Source organism: Salvia hispanica, chromosome 5 (assembly GCF_023119035.1).
Source record: "Salvia hispanica cultivar TCC Black 2014 chromosome 5, UniMelb_Shisp_WGS_1.0, whole genome shotgun sequence".
Classification (NCBI taxonomy): domain Eukaryota; kingdom Viridiplantae; phylum Streptophyta; class Magnoliopsida; order Lamiales; family Lamiaceae; genus Salvia; species Salvia hispanica.
Window position 1 is genome coordinate 38,167,453 of NC_062969.1, and position 22,158 is coordinate 38,189,610.

Sequence of the window (22,158 nt, forward strand, 5' to 3'; positions counted from 1 at the left end):
CACACACTACACATATTTCACACACTTCACACAATTCACACACTACACACACGTCACACATTACACACATTTCACACACTACATACACTTCACATACTACACAATTTCACACACTACATACACTTCACATATGTCACACACTACACACATTTCACATATTTCACACACTTCACACAATTCACAAAATTCACACACTACACACATTTCACATACTACACACACTTCACACATTTCACACACTACACACACTACACAAACTACACCATTTCACATAGTTCACACACTACACACACTTCACACATTTCACACACTGCACATACTACATTTCACACATTACACACACTACACACACTGCACACACTATACACACTAAACACACTACACACAGTTCAAATGTGTGGTGTGTGAAATGTGTGAACTGTGTGTAGTGTGTGAAATGTGTGAAGTATGTGAAGCGTGTGAAATTGTGTAGTTTTTTGAAGTGTGTGTAGGTGTGAAGTCTGTGTAGTGTGTGAAGTGTGTGCAGTATGTGAAGTGTGTGTAGTGTGTGAAATATATGAAGTGTAGTGTGTGAAGTGTGTGTAGTGTGTGAAATGTGTAAATATGTGAAATCTGTGTAGTGTGTGAAGTGTGTGTGTGTGTGTGTGAATATTTTGGAATTCCACTATTTTTTATATGGAATTCAAATTGTGGAATTTGAGGGTTTGGAATTGGAATTCAATTCCAAATCCAAGAATTTTTATAATACCAAACACTAATTTGGAATTGAAGGTTTCAATTCCAATTCCACACCTCCAATTTCGTGTACCAAACGCAACCTGAGATTTTCAGCCACGCCCCTGATATCTATGACCGATCTCCTGGTATTGTTTGCTCTACTTGGTTGGATTATGAAAGTTGTTTTTTTCTTGCCCATATTTTCCTATTTCTTTGCTTGTTTCCTTCTTTATTTGTTTGTTCAATTCGATGAAGGCTTGGTGAAGCGCATGAAGGGTGGTGGCGTCGCCGGAGGGGCAGGAGTGGGGGTGGTGGTGGCGGTGAAGAAGAAGGAGAAGCGGCAGGAAAACAAAATAAGAAAGAGTGAAGGGTTTTTGTATTTAGTTTTTTTAAGAATAATACTTTTTTATTTTTCTAAAAAAATTAAATTTCGTAATTAAAATTCATAAATGGGTCAAAATCGACTAATCTGCAGTTGACCGTTTATTTTTTCACGGTGCCGTCCGTTTTAGACTGAGTCTGGCCTGATTTCAAATGTATGGGACCAAATAATTCAAAACGTAATTTCTAGGACTAAAATAGTAAAAATGCAATATGTTTAGGATCACATTTGGCCGTTACTCTAAGTATTTTAATATGCATATATGTATATATAGTCTCCCTCCATCCCCCATTAATTGGCACTAGTTTTCTTTTTCGTCCGTCCCAATTAATTGACACCCTTACTTCACATTCCACTAACTATTTACACAGGTTAATTCTTTTTTGGTTCTAGGATACATTAGCCATTCCATCTTAATACTGGACTTTATTTAGCTTCCCAGTTTGGGAAAGACGCATGAGGTCTTCCGTTAATGAAACGCATGAGGATGATGTGTTTTACTGAAAAACGCATAAGGATTATGCGTTTTTGAATTTTTAAATATTTTTATTAAAAGACGCATGACCCTCATGCGTCTTTCCCTAAGACGCATAAGGGACATGCGTCTCTATTTTGAACATAAATCATGAAAGACAGAGGCAGAATACCATTCTGAGCGAAAGAGGAGAGAAAAAAAAGAGGCAGCGCGATTTCAAGCCAATTTCCGGTGATTTTCCGGCGATATATTGGTAAGTTTTCTTCAATCCTTCAACATTACTCCCTTATTCGTTGTTTGTTGCATATTTTGTGTAGGTTTTTCCCCAAATTCGTGAGTTAGGGTTTATAACTAAATTGTTCAATTTAGGTCTATGTTTTGTTGTTTTGTTGTTTTGAATGTATTGTAATAGTGAAATTCATTCTTTTATATGGTTTTTGATGTGTTTGTGATGCTTGGTGTTGTGATTTAGTTTGTTATTGGGGGAAGATGAGAATGTGGGTTGAAATGAAGCTTGTATTTACCTTTATTGGGTTGATTAGATTGAGTAATTTTTGTGATGTCTAATAATATAGATTAAAACACTATTATAAAACAAGATTAGTGAATTTGTTGAATTATGGAACTGAATTTTCTATTTGTATGTGGTAATGTGTTTACCTTTTACCTTTATTTCTGGCCCCATGAAATAGATAAGTTTATAATTCTTGTTTTGTGAATATGTTGAAGTAGATGACATCTTCAAGTACTGGAGAACAATTATTTTATGGACCCGAGGATACGTCAGTGCTCTATTATCAACACAAGCACATTGCGAATACATTGTTGGTAGATGGCACAAAGCATAGTTTTAGAGTTCGTCGGACAGAAACTAAGGTTTAGGAAGTGGAAATGCATGACAATGTGAGGCAATGGCTTGGCGTATTTGGGTTTAGCGGTGTGTTGGAGTGTAAGAAGCCGATGAAAATCGATAATGAGCTTATTGCTGCCTTGATTGAGTGATGGATGCCAGAGACTCACACTTTCCACCTACCAATTGGAGAGGCTACTGTGACATTACAGATGTTCAAAACCCATGGGGCTTGAGAGCAAATGGTCGCGTTTTCACTGGCCGTGATTCTCCGGTTGTTGGGTATGTTGATTGGCCCAGCATGTGTCGAGATCTGTTGGGATGGATACCCGATACAAGTATAGAAACGAAGCAAGGGGGTATGTTGATGACATCTCTAATCAACCAGGCGACGATACCTTTGGATGATGGGCTACCTACTTGTGTATATATTCAAAGGGCACGCATACATGCGCTAATTTTGTTAGGAGGACTTATATTACCAGACACCACGGGATGCAAGGTCCCCTTCATGTGGTTGAATGCCTTGGTGGATCCAGACGAGGTGGCTACTATTAGTTGGGGTAGTGCCGCTTTGTCTTATCTGTATCATTATTTATGCGAGGCTTCCATAGGCAAGCAGAAGAAAGATTTGGGTGGACCTATGGTTCTTTTGCAGCTACGGGCATGGGAAAGAAATGTCATGTTTTTGCCCCTTGGCATCATTCTCAGCAAGTTTGTCACTCGCCCACGGTGTTAACCGAACTTCGGTGTGCTGTATTTTTGTCTTCTTTTGTGCCCACCATTCCACTGTTCTCCAAAATGTGAGATCAATCAAAGCTCTAATTGGAAACTCTCTTACACCCCTCAACACATTGTTGTAGCACTCCGACATATTTGTTGAGGTAACCCCCCATTTAAGTCCATCATCGTAACAGAGAGACCAATTTTCTTTTCCGGCCCTATTCAGTTGTCATATCGCATCAGGGCTTTCCTCATATAGTGCACGCCGCCTTCTCTTATATTTACACTCTTGAGTTGTAGCACCCAATGCCCACACCATGCTTTTCACAATAGGACCCTTGCACTTCTGCAAGATATTTTTCCTCACATGGATCAAACAAAATTTGTGGTGACATTTCGGCTCCTTTTTTCATTCATCAGAATCCATAGCCTTGAAGATTCCTTTATGATTATCCGATATGATGCACATCTCCCTCTGGTATTTCACCACATGAATTCTTACATGTTTCAAGAACCATGTCCAACTGTCGCCAGTTTCCTCATCAACAACAGCATATGCAATAGGCAAGCATTTTTTGTTAGCATCAAAACCACAAGCAACAAGCAATTTACATTTAAATCTTCCTCGGAGGTGAGTCTCGTCAATTGTTAAAACCGGTTGGGCCAGCTGAAAAGCATGTATAGCAGCCCCAAATTCCCAGAAAACATAACTAAACACCTTTTTATGTCCGTGACTCAACAGCTCGTTGTGCTTCCACTCAACAATTGTGCCTGGATTCTGTGACTGCAGTTCAAGCATGTAGCTTGGTAACTGTTTGAATGATTCATCCCATCCACCAAAGACAATCTCTAAAGCCTTTGTTCGTGCATACCATGCCTTCTTGTAACTGATTACCACGTTGAATCTTTCATAAATATAGGTTTTCATGTTCGAGGCCCTGAAAGCAACATCTTCTTGTACTTGATGTCGTATACACAGAGCAATCATCGCTGATGAAAAGTTAGCATATTCTCTATTCACACGATGACATTCACAAACATGCCGTCTCACCCACTTCCTAATTTCCCAAAGATCATCATGGGCCCTTTGTGTAACAGAAACTTCCCACGAACATTCATTCGCTTTTTCAGTGTCGGTCTCAGTGATAATAGCTATCCCATCTTTTGTCATTCCAGCTGGAAATTTGCATACAGCATGCCACCTTCTTAACTTGCTCTCAACGACCTTGAGCTGCCTTTGATGCCACAAACTGCACATAGTCATAGCCGTCTTCACATGCAGCTTGGAGTCAAATTTTGTTCACATTGCAATTCGATATGGATGTCTCTCATCCCAGTACATGTTGTTGTGTTCATTACCAACTTTATCGGGTACCTCAGAAGGACCACTTGGTAATGTGCGAAAGAATTTCATCCCCTTGGGAACGTATTTTGGAAGTGGTTGTTCACCTTGCACAACGGGTTTACATACCACTATCTCATCATCATCACCAGGAAAATCGTCACTTAGACTAGCATCTGCCTCAGATGTTGCTAGCGACAATGGTTCATCATTATCTCGTACAATTCGAGTATTATCATCAAGGGTATCTGCAACATCTAAGTCGTTATTCATTCCAACACCAACATTAACAACATCTGCAACATTCATATCACGATCAGAGCTCACATGTTCAACCCTCGCCGATGATCCAATACCACAATCAACAACGCCATAATCAACAGCTGGTGTGATTTCTGAACTTCTCACAGGTGAATACTCAACAAACAATTCAATACAACGAGTAGAATTTTGAGCCTCGTTGAACATAAACTCCAGCGTAAATCTCAGTACATGTATAACTCATACTGGATGCAAAGACTAGACAATGTCTCCATGATATTTGAATGACGTGTTGATTCATATCTATTCTCATTGCACCACATATCATTGCAACTAATTCAGAATACGAAACGCACGAATTCAATATAATGGAGCCTCTTGCCCGAGGTGGATCATAACAAATACCCAAGTGTGGAAGTTGAACTATTTTACCATCCCAATACAAACTCACAATTATTTGCATGGTTTCTGCATAAGAAAATATAACAAATACAAAATTTAGGGACAATTTTTTCCTAAACCCTAATTTAATAAATCAGGAAAAACCAACCTAATCGAACAATATTATTCACTAATTAAGAGTAAGAGATAAACTTACCAAAATATAACGACAAATGGAAGAAATCGCCGGAAATTGGCTCAAAATCGCGCTGCCTCTTTTTTTCTCTCATCTTTCGCGCAAAAAAGTATCCTGCCTCTGTCTCTCGTGATTTATGTTCAAAATAGAGACGCATGTCCCTTATGCGTCTTAGAGAATTCAATAAAAATATTTAAAAATTCAAAAACGCATAATCCTTATACGTTTTTCAGTAAAACGCATGACGCTCATGCGTTTCACTAACGGAAGACGTATGATCCTCATGCGTTTTTCCCAAACTGGGAAGCTAAATAAAGTCCACTATTAAGATGGAATGGCTAATGTATCCTAGAACAAAAAAAGAATTAACACCTATTTACACTCACATTTTATTATAGAACATAAAAGTAGTACTCGCATTCCACTAACTTTTTCCATCTACTTTTCACTATATTTTTTAAAACTCGTGTCAAGTCAACTGGTGTCAATTAATGGGGGACAGATGGAGTATATAATATTTTAATATTTCATAATATTTTTAACGTTTAAATAAAAGAAAAGATGCAAAATAAAAATAATATTTTGCATTATAACTAGAAAAAGGGAATGTATATGTGTGGATTGCGTGTACATGTTTATCTATTTTACATAATGCTGTATATGGGCCCACAATAAATTAAATAAAGAAATGAGTTTATCCATGTGGAAACATGTCACTGTTTAAAAACATGTGTATACAGTTCTATTTTGCATACGTCATGTTACTTTTTCCGAAAAGAGGAGTTTTTCTGTTGAGTAGAAATAGCCCTCTTCACTTTCTATAAATATATCGATCCGAGAAAATATATCTAGCAGTGTTTTCCAAAGTAAAAAAATTAAGCTAAAGTGAGAAGCAAATACATCCTGATGAATATGGTAACTGCAGCTGCAAATCTTCCCAGGCGGACAGCTAATTACAAGCCCAACATTTGGAACTACGACCACTTACAATCGCTTACTACTACATTCCATGTCAGTACTGATTTACTATTCCACTTCCAACAATATTACACTATTTTTCTTTTTTTTTTTCCTTTTGTAAATGATGAACTGGTTACTTATGATTTAATGATCAGTTGGAGGAGCACCAAAGTGAAGCAGAGACTCTAAAAGACCAAGTTTGCAGCGAGTTTCGCGAGTTGAGAGATCCATTGCACAAGCTGGAGCTGATAGATTTGATTGACAAACTGGCTCTTTCCCATTACTTCGAGGAAGAGATCAGTAAGTCCGTAAAGGAGATGGCGTGCGCGAGCATGGATGCCGATCCATACTCTGCTGCGTTGTATTTCAGGATTCTAAGGCACCATGGCTATCATGTTTCACAAGGTGAGAAGAGTTCTTCATATAAAATGTGAATTTGTTGCAAACTTATTTTATTTAATATAATGCACAAAAAACTACAGATGGAATACTGCAGTTATTAGATGCAGAGGAGAAGGTAACCAGAGGCGTGCAATGGGACGACAAGGCGAGGCTTGAAATATTCGAAGCGTCCCATCTGGGCGTGGACAGTGAATCTCTGTTCGATAGAGCAAAAGCCTTTGCTGCTAAGAAATTTTCCATTTGTCATCGGAATGTGAGATGGTTTAACGTAAGAAGTTACATGCATGAAAATAACAATTCAGTCATTCACTGCTTGGCTGGACTCAGCTTTAACACCATTCAACTCCAGCACCAGAATGATCTCAAGGACATTATAAGGTAACATTGCTTGAACAAAAATAAAAATAACATTGCTAGTACTATTAACAAGTGTATTTAATTAAGCAGATGGTGGAGGAATCTGGGGTTGTTGGAAGTTCTAACCTTCTCGAGAGATCGAGTGGTGGAAAGCTTTTTGTGGGCTGTGGGCGTTGCTTATGAACCACAGCATGGAAGCCTTAGGAAATGGCTCACAAAAGCCATCTTGTTGGTACTAATCATTGATGATGTGTATGACATTTATGGCTCCATGGATGAACTGGAACAGTTCTCAATTGCAGTAGAAAGGCAAGTTATAATTAATTAGCTGTCACAAACTACTAGCTAATTTTCACTAAGGATTTAATTAACATACTAGATGTGCCATTTATAGGTGGGACCCAAGTGAAATTCATCAGCTGCCAGAAGCCTTAAAGAGATGCTTTTGGATGCTGTATGATACTGCCAATGACATTGATCTTGAAATCCAAAAGGAAAAAGGCTGGACCTCGGTTTTACCTCATTTGAAGAAAGTGGTGTGTGTTTGTGAAGATGAAATGAAATCATCATATCATTATTCTTATTATTATGCTAATTAATTTCGTGACAATTAAACAGTGGATAGGATTTTGCAAAGCATTGCTTGTGGAAGCAAAGTGGCTGTGGAATGGCGAATCTCCATCTCTTGTAAAATATCTGGAGAATGGGTGGGTATCATCGTCCGGCCTGGTGCTCTCTCTTCATGCGCTGCTCGGTGCTGGCCACGACATGGATGAGACCGTTGCCGCCTTCGATAACAACCAAGAAATAATCCACCATGCCTCCCTCATTATCCGGCTATGCAATGATCAAGGAACTTCTAAGGTAACTCATCATTCTATATATATTCATATTTTCTCTTAATTAATTAATTTCCCTATGGCTATAACTTAATTAAATAATGATGATAGGCTGAATTGGAGAGAGGTGATTCGCCGTCGTCAATCGTGTGCCACATGAGAGAGGCGAATGTGGGAGAGGAAGAAGCTCGGGGGCATATTAGAGAGCTGATAACGGATTCATGGAAGAGAATGAATGGGATTATGATGAGGTGTCCACGTCCACAGCAGGGCATGTTGAGACATGTAGTGAACACAGCAAGAGTTGCTAATTTCATTTATCAGAATGGAGACGGTTTTGGGGTTCAAGATCGAGAGACCAAAGAACAAGTCTTATCCTGCTTGATTAAGCCAATGCACCTCTCTCTGTCTAGACCAACTAATTAAAAAGTGTTAGAAGTTGGTACGTGTGTTGGTCTAGTAGTCGATGATCTTGGGTTCGAGTCCATCGTGACATAATTTTTAAATTATGTTTAGCTATCATTTAAAACGTGCCACAGTTGCATCTCATACTTGATATTATTTGTCCGATATATTTTTTTAATTATATTACTTCTATTTAAAAAAATAATCTTATTTGTGGACAGTACGAATTTTAATACAAAATTGATAAAGAAAGTAATAAAGAAAAAGTGATTGAAATATTAGTAAAAAAAATGAGAAAAACCTCGTTAGAAAGAAAAAACTTGCTACAAATTGATAAACATTAATTTTGATGTACATTGCTAAATGAAAATATAAGACTATTTTTTAGATAAATTTAACATAAATTAGTGTATTGAATTAATACATACAAGATGTATTCCCTCCCTCAGCATTTGGCGTCTCATTTCTTTTTAGCATGGATTTTAAGAAATATTAAAAAAATGGGTGAAAAAAAATTTAGTGGAATATGAGTCACACTTATATAGGTTTAAATGAAGAGTAAACTAGTACACAAATAGTCTCTCATTCATGGAGTTTGCACATTTTTAATCTATAGACTTTAAAAATATCATTTAAGATCCCTAAACATAAGGGATATCAAATATTTATTCCTTTTTCACTTTTTTGACATGTTTTTTGTTCGAAATAATCTCAAAGCCATTGAGGACATTTGTGTAGTTTTGTACACTCAAGTAATTTTGTCACTCAGACTTCCCCGCTTTAAAAATAAAGTGAACTATATAAATAGTACCCGATCTTTCACTTTCGCATAAAAATGATATCTAGTCTTTGCTTTAATAAAAATAATTAATAATATTAAGTAAAACCCAATCAAATACTAATTAATAATATTGTTATGAATGTTGAATGGTCACATAAAATAGTGTAAGTATATGAACATTTTTTTGTAGTCCATCAACTAATAAATCACTGAGTATTGAGCACTAACAAAATCAAGTAGAGTAGTGATAAAAAGACGTCTTTCTTCTTCTTGAGTTTGACAATGGGTGTCTCCTTAATTTTTTTTCTTTTATACTTACAAAATAAAAATAATGAATAATATGAAGTAAAATTAAATCAAATAAGTATACTAATTAATAATATTGTCATGAATGTTGAATGGTCACATAAAATAGTCTAAGGATCTGTCGATATAAGAATTTCATATATCGTGGGCCATCAACTAATAAATACTACCTCTGTCCCTGAAAATTTAATACATATTACTATTTTGGTTCGTCCCTGAAAATTTGATACACTTCACTTTTACCATTTTTGGTAGTGGACCCCATATTCCACTAACTCATTCCTACTCACATTTAATTATAAAACTAATACTTTAAAAGTATGACCCACATCCCACCAACTTTTTCAATTCACTTTCCATTACATTTCTTAAAACCCGTGTCAGGGTCAAAGTGTAGCAAATTTTGGGGGACGGAGGTAGTAACTGGATACTGAGCCGTAACAAAATCAACTAGAATAGTAAGTACGTCGTGATAAATTAGTTTTTCTTCTTATCGAGTTTGACAATGTTTGAATTTCATATTGTAGGCTAGTCTTTTATAGTCCATCATCAACTAATCAATCAACTGAGTACTAGTACTGAGCAACAACAAAATTGTCTCGAGTAGTAAACTAGAGAATAAAACGCCTTTTTTCTTCTCGAGTTCGATAACAAATGGAGCATTTTCTTATTCAGCAGAGGATATTATGCAATTTTGTTTTATCCTTTTTGTCCAAATTGCTTATCTTTATTTTCTGGGTATACAATTTTTTTATGGCACTATTCTAAAAATATGGACAAAAAAGATAAGTTCCGTGGCAACTACATTTGTATCATTTTCTAAAGACTATCGATTTTCAAGCTTTTCTTATTATGCGAATTTTTTGATTTGCTTCCCAGTAAGAAGAAATGTAGAAACCATTATTCAATCGTCCTATCTCAAAAGAGAAAATACGAAGGGTGGGGGAAGTACTCCATCTGTCCCACATAATTTGACACGGGTTTTAAGAAATGTAATAAAAAGTGAGTTGAAATAGTTGGTGGAATGTGGGTCATGCTTTTAAAGTATTAGTTTTATAATAAAATGTGAGTAGGAATGAGTTAGTCGAATATGAGGTCCACTACCAAAATTGATAAAAGTGAAATGAGTAAAATTATGTAGGACGGCCCAAAATAGAATATTGGGTAAAATTATGTGGGCGGAGGGAATACTAATTAAAATTTTTACTTAAGTGATGATATTATATTTATCAAAAATGTGATCAAATGAAAACTCTAAATATTTTACAAACTCAAAACTATAATCTGGATCATTAAAAAATGTCAACAGATCACAAAAAAGCATCAACAGAAAAATGTCAACAGAATTTCAACGGTAGTTAATGATTGATGCTGTGTTGATATTGTGTTGATACTGTGTTGACATTAAAATCTTAAAATTTTACATTATATTAAAACTGTGTTAGAAACAGAATTTTGAATTTGTAAAATATATAAGTTTCCATTTTATCACTAATCATATTTATGATCTAACTATAACTTTGTTAACGACCGAATGAAAGGAAGATAAGACACAGTGCTCTGCAAGGTAGTACAACACTGCAATAAGGGGGAAGACTCGCTAAAACTGAAAAGTACAACTCTCCGAAGCGAGCTAAATTTGACCCCTAAATCATCACCTTCAATCTTTCAATAAATCTTCTATCTGTCGATTTCGTCACAGAAATATCGGTTCCCGGATTTTTTCTTCTTGTCATTAAAAAAAGTTAAAATTCAATTTATAGAGATTCATTCTCCAAATCGAAGGAGTATATCACAAATAGGTGTATATACTAATACAAACCCATTAATTCGATACTTTTGGGGACCGAAAGTGAGGGGAAATGTCGAAGAAGGCAACGATGACGCTCAAGGATTTTCATGGCGGTTCCATTCCTTCCGATCTCCCTCTCCCCTCTGCACCAGGCGTGTGAGTCTGCTTCTAGCGTTAATTTATTTTCATATCTACAATTTATTTTCGAAATGTATATATCTTTGTCTTCTAAATCTTCTTGGACTTTCACAACCTATCTCAAGTAGACGCTTATGATTGCTTTTCTTTACGGTTGATTTATTTTCTTTACGCTTATGTGTGCCATTATTAGAATTGTTTAAGAAAAAATTTAAGTTTCTGGTGTGCAGTCTTCAACGGGGCTTTGGTTTTGATCTCACTATTTGGTGTGCTGTTATGATTGTGTAACTTGACTAAATCGTGTGAGGTACAATGGTAAATAAGGTAGTCAATTATCTCATACATAACACTTTGACAGGACTGTGAGGCCCCTTGATCGTGGTGGATTTGATAGGCAGATGTCATGGGGTAACTCAGCAGGAAGGTCTGAACATAGGTTGCGGCCAGCATCTGCTGGCTCAGCTGGGACCCTTGATGAAAAATCTCCATTTCTAAGTCATAGTTCCCATATAGGTCGTAATTTTGATGAGGATGAGCGCAAGCCTTTAGATGTGTTTCAGGCCCTCGCCAAACAGTTGCAGACGGAAGCTTTCGTGCTCAATCTAGTCGCATGACGGAGCATAAGACTGATAATACTATATCTGGTGCTAGAGGTGGTAGTAGTCCTTCAATTCCTGTATCTCAACTATCAACTAGCTCTACTGGTGCCTCTTATGCAGGAGGGTTGTTGAAGTGCATAATTCAAAGTCCAGCAATCAATCTTTAAGTGGTAGCCGCAGTTATGTTTCAAGTTATCCAGTTGTTGGTGGCAATGCTGGCCAAGCAGTAGCTGGATCACATCCAAATGCCTGGGGGATAAGGAAGGAGACTTCAAGCATGAAAGAGCCTGTAGCTGCTGCATGGTCAGCTCCAGATGCCGAGACAAAGTTAGCCCATGCCAGTGCTCTCGAGAAGGTCTCATCTGGCCAGTGGAGAACAACAAAGTAATCCTCGAAAAGATGTTGCATTTTTAGGACGTCCCGAAACCGAGGGGAAGTTTGAGTATAGTTCTACAATAGGTTCGATGTGGTTGCTGACTCTGACTATCAAGACAATGGTTTGGTAATGCATGCTGAAAGAAGTCTAACATTCGGAGATGGGATTCATGGTGATGGAAAGGAGTTACCTCAATCTTATGAGAGGTCTATATCTGCAATACGTGTGGATTCAAAAGAGAAATACACTGCTGCTACTGCTAATGGTTTCCAGTCATCAGAAAGACCAAAGCTTAAATTACTTCCAAGATCAAAACCATTGGAGAACATAGAATCACCAAGTGATCACCAGCAGGTAAATTTGTGAAAAAAGGCGTAGATCTTATTCAAATATTTTATACCACTTCTTTGTATTTTAGCTTCATCAGTGCAGTTCTTTTTGAGTGCAGAGATATGAGCATACTAGTGATAATCTCCATATGGAGGATAAATATGAAGTTAAAATTCCTACTGTTGGTGATCAAGCTCCAGAGAGCCCAAAACTGAATTTAACACCAAGATCACAATCTCATGAGCAACTTGAAGGAATCAAAGAAGCCAAAAGGTTCATAGTTTGTATTTTTTTTTTCTTTTGGAATTTTCTTTGGTATGTTTATCAAATATCCATTTTTTTTGTCGAATCGTCTATGGAGATATCTATTTGACTATCAGATCTGTCCCAAGATACCTTATTCATAGTCAATATCTTTCTAGTAATTCTGTGCTGTTGTTATATAGAGAGATTAATGGAATTTATGAACCATTGAGCATAATTCACATCTGAAGCATGCACGCTGATCTGGGGTTGATTGTGTACGGCTGTAGTTTGATTAAATCCCCATTTACAGGCTCAATAAAAAGCATAATGTTCTGGCTATGATAGTGTCGCTTGTTATGGTGGGTGGCATTTCTGTTTCTTTATAGGTTGTGGGTGGCAGATAAAATTCAGGATTAAGACTTATACACAAATTCAATATTGCCTATTGACATAAGGTTGGCAATTTTAGTTGATTGGTGGTTTCATACCAGGTTTATTTTCATGGATTTTGCACCCAGAAGTCACATCATGAGAATCAGCATCTTTATCTGATTTTCTTACACTTCTTAAATTCTAAATTCCATCTGCCCCATTACTTATGTCTCAGTTCCGTTGTTTTGGGTTGTCCCATTTATAATGTCTAAGCCCAAAAACGGAAATACCCACACTACCACCACTTTATGTCTCACTTTTTGGTTAAAGCATTTTTAGTTTTCTCTCTTCTCATTTCCTTTACTTATAAACGATGATAAAATAAGTGGGGCCTAAACAGCATTCCTTATTTTCTGCGCCTCATTTTTTTGAGACATTTTTTATGGCACAGACCACAGAGGGATTTTAATATACTCTTCATTTTGTAATGAGCCTGATTTTAGTTATTTTTTTGAGGGTGACGATTATGAGAGAGTTATATGCAGCAATTTGTTAGTATTGCCATTTCATGAAGCTCCAAACTGAATTGTAGCTGTATCTTGATGATCCTTGTTTATTTGAAAGCTTGTTAGTATTTTTTGGATAAGCTACATTAGACCAGCCAGAAAATGTATGGTTTCCTTAAATCCCTTGTTTCACATTGCTCATTGTTTAATGGCCAACCTGTATAACACTATACACAAGTCTGTTTGGTCCAACTAAAATGGAAATTGGAGTTTGAACTGAAATAAACTGGTTAAACTAGCTGCACTTATTTTGTTTCTACCACAACTTTATCCCTGTCTGTATATTTCTATTCAAATCGTCCTTATCTCCAATAGGAGATATACCTTCTAATATATATCTTCATTGTCTTGTTATTCTAGAGGGACTGTTTTTGGGGAAGCTCGCCACCGGGAATTGGTGAGTTCACTTTTACATGATTGCAGAAAGCTTATTTATTCCTTGCAGCTTAAGTTAATTATTGGCCCACCTTCGAATGTTTGCATCTCTACGTTCTAGAGGATTGGTAACTTCTATATTTGGAAAAGGGTCAAATACAACCTTCATTATTCCCTACAATAAGTCTGATAGGTTATTTCGTGTAAAAAGACCTAATTGTTTCAATCGATTTAAAAATGAATTAGGAACAGTATTTGTTTTGCTTTTACCAGTCCTCTAAATCTTCAGGTATGCACACTCTACTTTAGGTACGTCTATGTCTACTAATCTTTGTCTATCTGTACTTTTATGTAAATAAAGTTACTTGTACATTAGAAACAATTATAAATATATATGGCTGTATTATGGAAAGATAGAACTGAAAAAAACATTTGAACCATTCAAAAATTTCTTGGTATTGTAGCCTTTTTCTCACTTCCTTTTTTTGGATGGAAAGTCGTAAGTAGTCATTTTGGCGAGGAGTGGAGTACATACCTTTGCTTGAATCCATCCTATTCTGAATCATAAATTGATTTTTAGGCATTTTTTTTGGTCGAGTAATTGAATTAGTAATGTATTACTCATTAAGTGTGTCGACTTATAATGCAATAAAAAACATATGCAATACCACATCAAAAAAGAAGACATTGTACGCTCGATATGACGAAGTTCAAGATGGAACTTTTGACTCTTAAATAATTGGAAGTAAGAACTATTTATAAAATTATGTATCTCAATGCTTCAAACGCAGGAACATTAGAAATTAAAGAATCGTCATTGCTCTGGGTGTATTTGACTATTTTCTCTTTTCTTATTGTATGATACAAATTGGTTCATGTCACATGGTCTCAATATCAGTTAGTCTGGTTCCTTTAACAACGTGTTGATTTCATGAGTTATGTCATCTAATCAGTTCATATTGTTTCGAAGCTACTATTGCCTTTTCTTTAGTTAAGAATTGTTGGCATTGTGACAGGTTCTTAAGGCACGCGGGGTTGAAGATGACTTAAACAACTACGAGGGTCAACCTGCGTTGAGGTATTCAGTTACTTGTATGCAGCTTTGGATGTTATTAACAGTCTGGAGGCACTTGATATTCAGGCAATCATGAAAATGATTCGTATCTTGTTTACATTTATTACACTTTATAGGGTGAAGGAAGTTTCTCCAAAGGGTGATGCCCTCATGCATGGATCTTCTGCACGTTACAGCGAAAAATTTGAAGGGATTCTGATACGAGTTGGAGGGTCTACAAAAGGGGGAATCGCCAAGTCATGTGGCCAACCGAGTCAGAGGAAAACGAGGAAGAATGAAGAAGCGCCAGTTGGAAAAGGCACGCACCAATCTAGGCAGTAGTTAGGAGTTTTAAATTTCAAATTGAAGTTGTTGCAGATTCTGTTAAGTTGTTGCTGATTTCTCTCTATTGTAAGTCTATATATTGAAGTTCCAAAATGACGAGAAGCATCTTGGGAATTTGATATTGGACGATCGTAGTATCGTAGGCCTCCGCGTGAGGATTTCTCTTTTGCTGTCTATTTCCTTTTCTTCAAATAAAGCCGAGAGTTCCTTATAATTGTGTTACAGTTCATAAATCAATATCATTACTGGTGAAGGAGTTTATTTCTCCTCCGCTAGACTTTTGAGCATTTCTCGTGCTCCCTTGTCAGTCGGGCACCTTTACTCTATCAATTTGGTGCGGTGAACGTGGTTAATACGCGTAATACGGACACGCGACTTGATGGGTTAGAGAAGGTCGCCGGAGATCTGGACAAGAGAATAGAGACATTGACTACCATGGTCGATGAACTCAATATTCAATGTAATACGACGAATGAGCGAGTTTCGGGATTGGGACTAAATTGATAGAGTAAAGGTGCCCGACTGACAAGGGAGCACGAGAAATGCTCAAAAGTCTAGCGGAGGAGAAATAAACTCCTTCACCAGTAATGATATTGATTTATGAACTGTAACACAATTATAAGGAACTCTCGGCTTTATTTGAAGAAAAGGAAATACACAGCAAAAGAGAAATCCTCACGCGGAGGCCTACGATACTACGATCGTTCAATATCAAATTCCCAAGATGCTTCTCGTTATTTTGGAACTTCAATATATAGACTTACAATAGAGAGAAATCAGCAACAACTTAACAGAATCTGCAACAACTTCAATTTGAAATTTAAAACTCCTAACTAATGCCGAGATTGGTGCGCGCCTTTTCCAACTGGTGCTTCTTCATTCTTCCTCGTTTTCCTCTGACTCGGTTGGCCACATGACTTGGCGATTCCCCCTTTTGTAGACCCTCCAACTCGTATCAGATTCCTTCCGATCAAAGGATGTCTAAATACTCTAACAGGCGAGAAAACCAGCTGGATGTTGAGAGAAGCGATTCACATAGGAGGAACAGGCAAAACGAAATTCGGAGAAATAATAAGGAAGCTGAGAAGAACCGGAATCAGCAACTGAAACAGCTACAGGACAGGGCTCCATCCCCAGAGACTTGGCGAAAACCTATTGAGCATGACAAGCCAGCACCAAGTGATGCCCCCATACGACATGGCAAAGAAGCATCTGCAGTTGAGCTGGCCCAGGCCTTCTCAAAATCAGTATCAGATCCCACTAGCGCTGAACGACTATCTGGCACTGGTCGCAACCAGATGCCTTTTTCCAGACTAACCGGTCCAACACCAAGGCCTCAGATCAATGGTTACTGAAGTTGAGATGAAGAGGTGGTGGGAGGAAGGTCACATGCTTGAAGCTTTACGTTGAGCAAGGCACTTTTCGTGAGCACAATTTGGAAGAATTCAACAAATCTGGAGGTGTGCAACATCTAGCCAGATGCTTGCCCTTGGAAGAAGACCAAGGACTTGAGAACCACATTGTTTTTATGTTGTGTCCATCACAAATTACAACACTATGGTCAACCAACTTGTGCTCATTATCATTGTTTTTGCTTTGTAAATTGAAATTTTGTCTAAATAATACAAATATGCTTCTCGTAATTCATTGGTATTTCTTCGAATTCAGATATTTGGTTATAGAAAATTGACTCAGCCATCCCATCTCCAAAAAAAAAATACATAACATATCATTGTGATATATTATTACAGATCAAGAATTTACCGGCCAGTTTGATATAATTACAGATTGGCTGGGTGGGCTACCACATTAGTGACCCAAAGTCATATTTTTGTGGCCCATTTGTTAAAATTCTAATATCTTGTCCCACATCGGCTTGGTATCCTATCTCTTCTATATAAGGATGGATAACCCTCCCTCTTATGAGGCATTTTAAGGGGTGAGTGACTCATTTCTAATATGGTATCAGAGCGGGCCCAAGTCGATGATGGAGTTTATTTTCTTTATCTCTTCTCTTGCCTACCCACGTGATGGAAGTCCGATGTGTCATTCCGGCCCACGCGTGAGTGGGCGTGTTAAAATTCTAATATCTTGTCCCACATCGGCTTGGTGATGATCCTATCTCTTCTATATAAGGATGGATAACCTTCCCTCTTAGGCTGTTTAAGGGGTGAGTGGTTCATTTCTAATACCATTCATACCAAATATTGTTTCTACTGTTATATTTGAAAAAACATAAATTGACTTAATTATACCAAATCATGTAATCGTGCAAACTACTTTTGTAATAGCGGCAAAACCTTTTTCTTTGATTAAACCAAATCTCAGGCTTAAATTTAATTATTAGTTCAACAGAAGTTTGTCCATATATAGAACAAATCACGGGAACTAGTGAAGCCCACCTACTTCGTATCTTTAAAAGCGTAACTTAATGCATCAATCTTTTTCAAGACTGGCGAAACTAAACTTACAATGGTAAAACACCAAACCGACTTTCATGTTAAACTTACTTTATTAGATGGTTATTGACTTCATTTGAAGATTGAGTGATAAGATTAAGTTTAGCACAAAAAGTCCAAATTTACTGGATCGGAGCTTGTCAAAATAAAATACTGTTGAAGAATAAATTCAGTAATTCCTTAGAAAAAAGATAAACTTTTACACAATTACACTAATAGAGTGTAATAGTAGTAACATTTTATTGAGCAATACTATGGATTTTCAGTGAATTGGTTCACAAGAGAATTACTCTCATTAATGATGGAAAATTAATTAGAAAAAACTAAATCGTACTAGTACTTAATTAGAAAATTAACTAATAGTAGTTCTTATATGTATAACATGTGATTAAATATGTAGGATATGTGACTAAAACTAAAAGTCATACTATCTATTTAGATATGGTTAAGTGTTGCAGTTCACTTGCACGGTCGTAAACCGTGACGTATATATAAATAATTATTCTAATAATGGAAAGTTCTGTGTATATATTTGAGTAGAGTAGCTTAACCTCCATTAACGGCAGTTTGGCATATAGTCTTTTGGCAGCTAACCGGTGATAACTGATACGAACCTCTTCGGGATAATCACATAATGGGAAAATCATCATTTTTCTTCATAATTTTTTTATATTTTAAAAAAAATCATCATTTTTATTGGATTAAATGTTATTTAAATGATATAAATCATAACTGTTTTTTTCATTGGAATTATTGTCATGAATCATCGTGGGTGACCATCGTCTATATAGAATATCACTGTATATATAATGGTAACCACTAACCATTAATAATATACTCTTGTCTCTGTTGTTTAAAAAGTCATTTGTCATTTTGGATTGTCCACAATTCTGTGGGATCCTCCGTCCCGGCTAAGATGACACATTCCTTAGCCGGTATGAGATTTTAGGAGTTATTGATTAAAGTATTTAATTAGCGAGAGAAAAAGTGGATGTAAGTATTAAAATAAAGAGAGAAAGAAAGATGAATGTTTTAATAGGAGTGATAAAAATTTGTTGGGTGTATTAATTGGAGAGATAAAGTTTCCAAAATAGGAAATGTGTCATCTTAGTTGGAACAAACTTAAAAGGAAAACGTATCATCTCAAGCGGGACGGAGGGAGTATTTACTTTTTTCTACTTTTAGTATACGGACCCCACATTTCACTAACTTTTTACACTCACAATCTATTATAAAATTAATATAAAATTGAATTCCAAATTCTACTCACTTATCACGAAGTTAAACAATTTCTTAAAACTCGTATGATGGACGGAGAGAGTAACATTTATAAGTAGTACAAGTGCCCCTTTTCCACTTAAAAAATACTCCCTCCGCCCGCGAATAGGAGTCTCATTTTTTCATTTTAGTCCATCCGCGAATAAGAGTCCCGGTTCATTTTTACTATAAATGATAATAGGGTCCCACCTTTAACTAACTCTTTCCACTCACATTTCAGTGAACTATATAAATGCTACCTGATCTTTCACTTTCGCACATAAATGGTACATGGTCTTTATTTTATATCGTTTTTGGTACCCTGTGACAAAAATAACCCTAGGTACGAAACATGTGATTTTTTTGTTATGCACGATATTTTTGGAAATTTCAATTAAATAGTACCAAATATGTGATTATTTTTTCTTCCTTTCTTATTTCTGTTTTAGTTTCTTCTTCATTTTTTTTCTTCATTTTCTTCTTTTTTATAGTATTTTATCTTTCTTATTTCTCTCTTTTTTTCTCCTTAGTTTATATTTCCTCTTCTTTCTTTTTTCTTTTATCTTATTTTTCTTCTTTCCTTTTAATTTTTTATACATACATCAATTGCATTCATATAATATAAATCAAGAACAAAATGTCTAATTAAATTAATTATTTAAAATAATTAAATCGATTGAATATTTTTTATTAAATTACTTTATACTCATTTTAAAATTGAAACACCTAACTAAAAATATTCAACTATTTATATCATTATGAATACAATTTACAATTATTATAATATAATATTATATGATTCATAATTTATATAATTATACTATAAATATTTATTATTTACTACTAATTTTTAGTATTATAACAATAATATTTTTATAACAATCAAATATAATTATAACTACAATTATAATTAACTATATTTGAATGATATTAAAAATAAATTAGTTATTAATTCATAACATCAAAATAATAATATTAATATTGATTAAATATAAAGAGGTAGGAGAATGAGAGAAGATATTAAAATATCACTTTTGGTACTATTTTATGTATACCTAAAATATCCTTTATGGCATAAATGAGAAAATGTATTTGTTTAGAGGGCATTTTGTGAAGAAAATTGCATCAGGTACCAAAAATGTGATTTATAGGTACCAAAAGCGATATAAAATAAAGATCATATACCATTTACGTGCGAAAGTGAAAGATCAGGTACCATTTATGTAGTTCACTCTTCATTTGAAAATAATAGGAGTATACATAAGTGACACCCCTATTTCACTAACTTTTATCACCAACTTTTCTTAACATTTTTTAAAACTCGTGTTTCCGAGGAATGAGATCCAAATGGCGGACGGAGGAAGAGTAATCCATAATTATACATATTTTAATAAGGTGAATTAATATAAAAGTTTATTATGTCGCGAAAACTTAAAAGAACAAAGAATGTCGCTCTTAGAATGAATTTAACTGTATTTGAAAAAGTAAAATTAAACGAAAGTTTTTTGGTATGTAAAATTAAACGAAATTTCAGTCTATCATGAAGTTAAAGCTAGTCTTGCACTTGCACTTGCACTTGCACTTGCACTCATCCATTTAGTAAATAGTACTACTATATCTATTATACTTCCACCGGACCGGCCTGATTAAGTTGAGTTGTTTTTGGGACGTCCCAATAAAGTTGAGTCATTTCATTTTTTGACAAAAAACAAAACATTCTGCCACTCTTATTTTATTTCATCGTCTACTTTACTCTATCTTTAACTTTCATATTTTATTTCTCTTATACTTTTCAACACAATTTTTTTAATCTCTGTGCTCAATAGTTAGAATAAGGGGAGTACTATATATTTATAAATAACATATGCTAAATTATTTTTAAGTTTTACCAATATAATTCAAAGCGAAAAAATAACGATATTTCGTGATTACAATTCTCGGACTCGATTGTTGGGCAGTCACTATCCAAAACAATTAGATGTTAGTGGCCGCAAAATTATGCGATTGGGGACTAAATATTTTATTTAGGTCTCTTATTTTCCGTAAGAAATTTTAGAAAACGATTATTTTGAAATAAATAATCATCAAGTGGGGACTATACGATTGTGGGCAATGATAGAGAAAAGAAAAGAAGAGGAACACGCACTTCCGCCCTCAAAGGAATAGAAAAATAGCTCCCTTTTTTTTGGTTGCCACATTATCTCAAATTGATTACACCCATGTAGATACCGCGCTGATTACTAGTAAAACTCAATTACAGTATCTAGGTCTATTAGTAATTATTAAGTTGAGTTATTTCTCTACAGACAAATTTATAAAATGAGAAAAGTTTGGTGTTAGGGCATTCACAATCGGGCGGAGGATGCGATGCCCTAAGCCCAACGTCTTAAGCCCCGCCTATGCTCCGCCACATCAGCATTCTATCCTCCGCCCCTTCCACCTGCAATGGAGGAGACTATAGTCCGCCCTAAGCATTTTATTTATTATTTGAATATTTAAACACTACAAAAATTAGAAAAAATTTCATTTCATTGAAAGTTCAAAGTACAGTATATCAATTAATTAGCAAGAATAAAAATATATTTTTTATATTTGCAAATTCATTAATCCTATTTTTTTATATTTGCAAATATATCAATTAGCAAGAATAAAAATATAAAAACACCACCAATTATAGGCATATCCTATTGTCAGTATTTATTTTTTATTTTTTATTTTTTATATGCTTGCAAATATGAAAATCTTTGGAATTTATTATTGAATTTAGAGAGAAATTGAGATGGAGAAGAGAGTGGAGTGAAATGTGTGAAATGAAGTAAAAAATGGTGATATATATAGAATAAAATACAAAAAATTAAAAAATGTGTGCATC

The 22,158-nt window shown here is 35.4% G+C and overlaps 3 protein-coding genes across 3 annotated transcripts; 2 read left to right on the plus strand and 1 right to left on the minus strand.

Annotated features, from left to right (window-relative positions):
• Positions 1 to 3,556: 3,556 nt before the first annotated feature.
• On the minus strand, positions 3,557 to 4,411 carry LOC125189986. Its single transcript, XM_048087191.1, has one exon. It carries the CDS (start codon positions 4,409 to 4,411, stop codon positions 3,557 to 3,559), a length of 855 nt encoding a protein of 284 aa, XP_047943148.1.
• Positions 4,412 to 6,202: 1,791 nt separating this feature from the next.
• Positions 6,203 to 8,495, plus strand: LOC125190876 (alpha-farnesene synthase-like). Its single transcript, XM_048088291.1, has 7 exons — positions 6,203 to 6,338; positions 6,443 to 6,692; positions 6,770 to 7,067; positions 7,137 to 7,355; positions 7,441 to 7,582; positions 7,665 to 7,910; positions 7,997 to 8,495. The coding sequence occupies exons 1-7, from the start codon at positions 6,234 to 6,236 to the stop codon at positions 8,309 to 8,311; spliced, it is 1,575 nt and encodes a 524-aa protein (XP_047944248.1). The 5' UTR covers positions 6,203 to 6,233; the 3' UTR covers positions 8,312 to 8,495.
• A 2,496-nt stretch (positions 8,496 to 10,991) lies between these two features.
• LOC125188919 lies at positions 10,992 to 17,213 on the plus strand. The gene is made up of 6 exons (XM_048086020.1): positions 10,992 to 11,325; positions 11,666 to 12,636; positions 12,731 to 12,885; positions 14,157 to 14,193; positions 15,188 to 15,249; positions 15,363 to 17,213. The coding sequence occupies exons 2-6, from the start codon at positions 12,412 to 12,414 to the stop codon at positions 15,565 to 15,567; spliced, it is 684 nt and encodes a 227-aa protein (XP_047941977.1). The 5' UTR covers positions 10,992 to 11,325; positions 11,666 to 12,411; the 3' UTR covers positions 15,568 to 17,213.
• The last annotated feature ends 4,945 nt before the right edge of the window (positions 17,214 to 22,158 follow it).

Excerpts from the sequence above, each read along its gene's own strand:
- LOC125188919 (XM_048086020.1), top strand. The coding sequence starts at position 12,412 with ATGCATGCTGAAAGAAGTCTAACATTCGGAGATGGGATTCATGGTGAT. Across the intron at positions 14,194-15,187 it reads AAGCTCGCCACCGGGAATTG|GTTCTTAAGGCACGCGGGGT; the intron begins GTGAGTTCACTT and ends GCATTGTGACAG. Across the intron at positions 15,250-15,362 it reads GAGGGTCAACCTGCGTTGAG|GGTGAAGGAAGTTTCTCCAA; the intron begins GTATTCAGTTAC and ends TACACTTTATAG.
- LOC125189986 (XM_048087191.1), bottom strand. The coding sequence starts at position 4,411 with ATGACTATGTGCAGTTTGTGGCATCAAAGGCAGCTCAAGGTCGTTGAG.
- LOC125190876 (XM_048088291.1), top strand. The coding sequence starts at position 6,234 with ATGAATATGGTAACTGCAGCTGCAAATCTTCCCAGGCGGACAGCTAAT. Across the intron at positions 7,356-7,440 it reads TTCTCAATTGCAGTAGAAAG|GTGGGACCCAAGTGAAATTC; the intron begins GCAAGTTATAAT and ends TGCCATTTATAG. Across the intron at positions 7,583-7,664 it reads TACCTCATTTGAAGAAAGTG|TGGATAGGATTTTGCAAAGC; the intron begins GTGTGTGTTTGT and ends ACAATTAAACAG.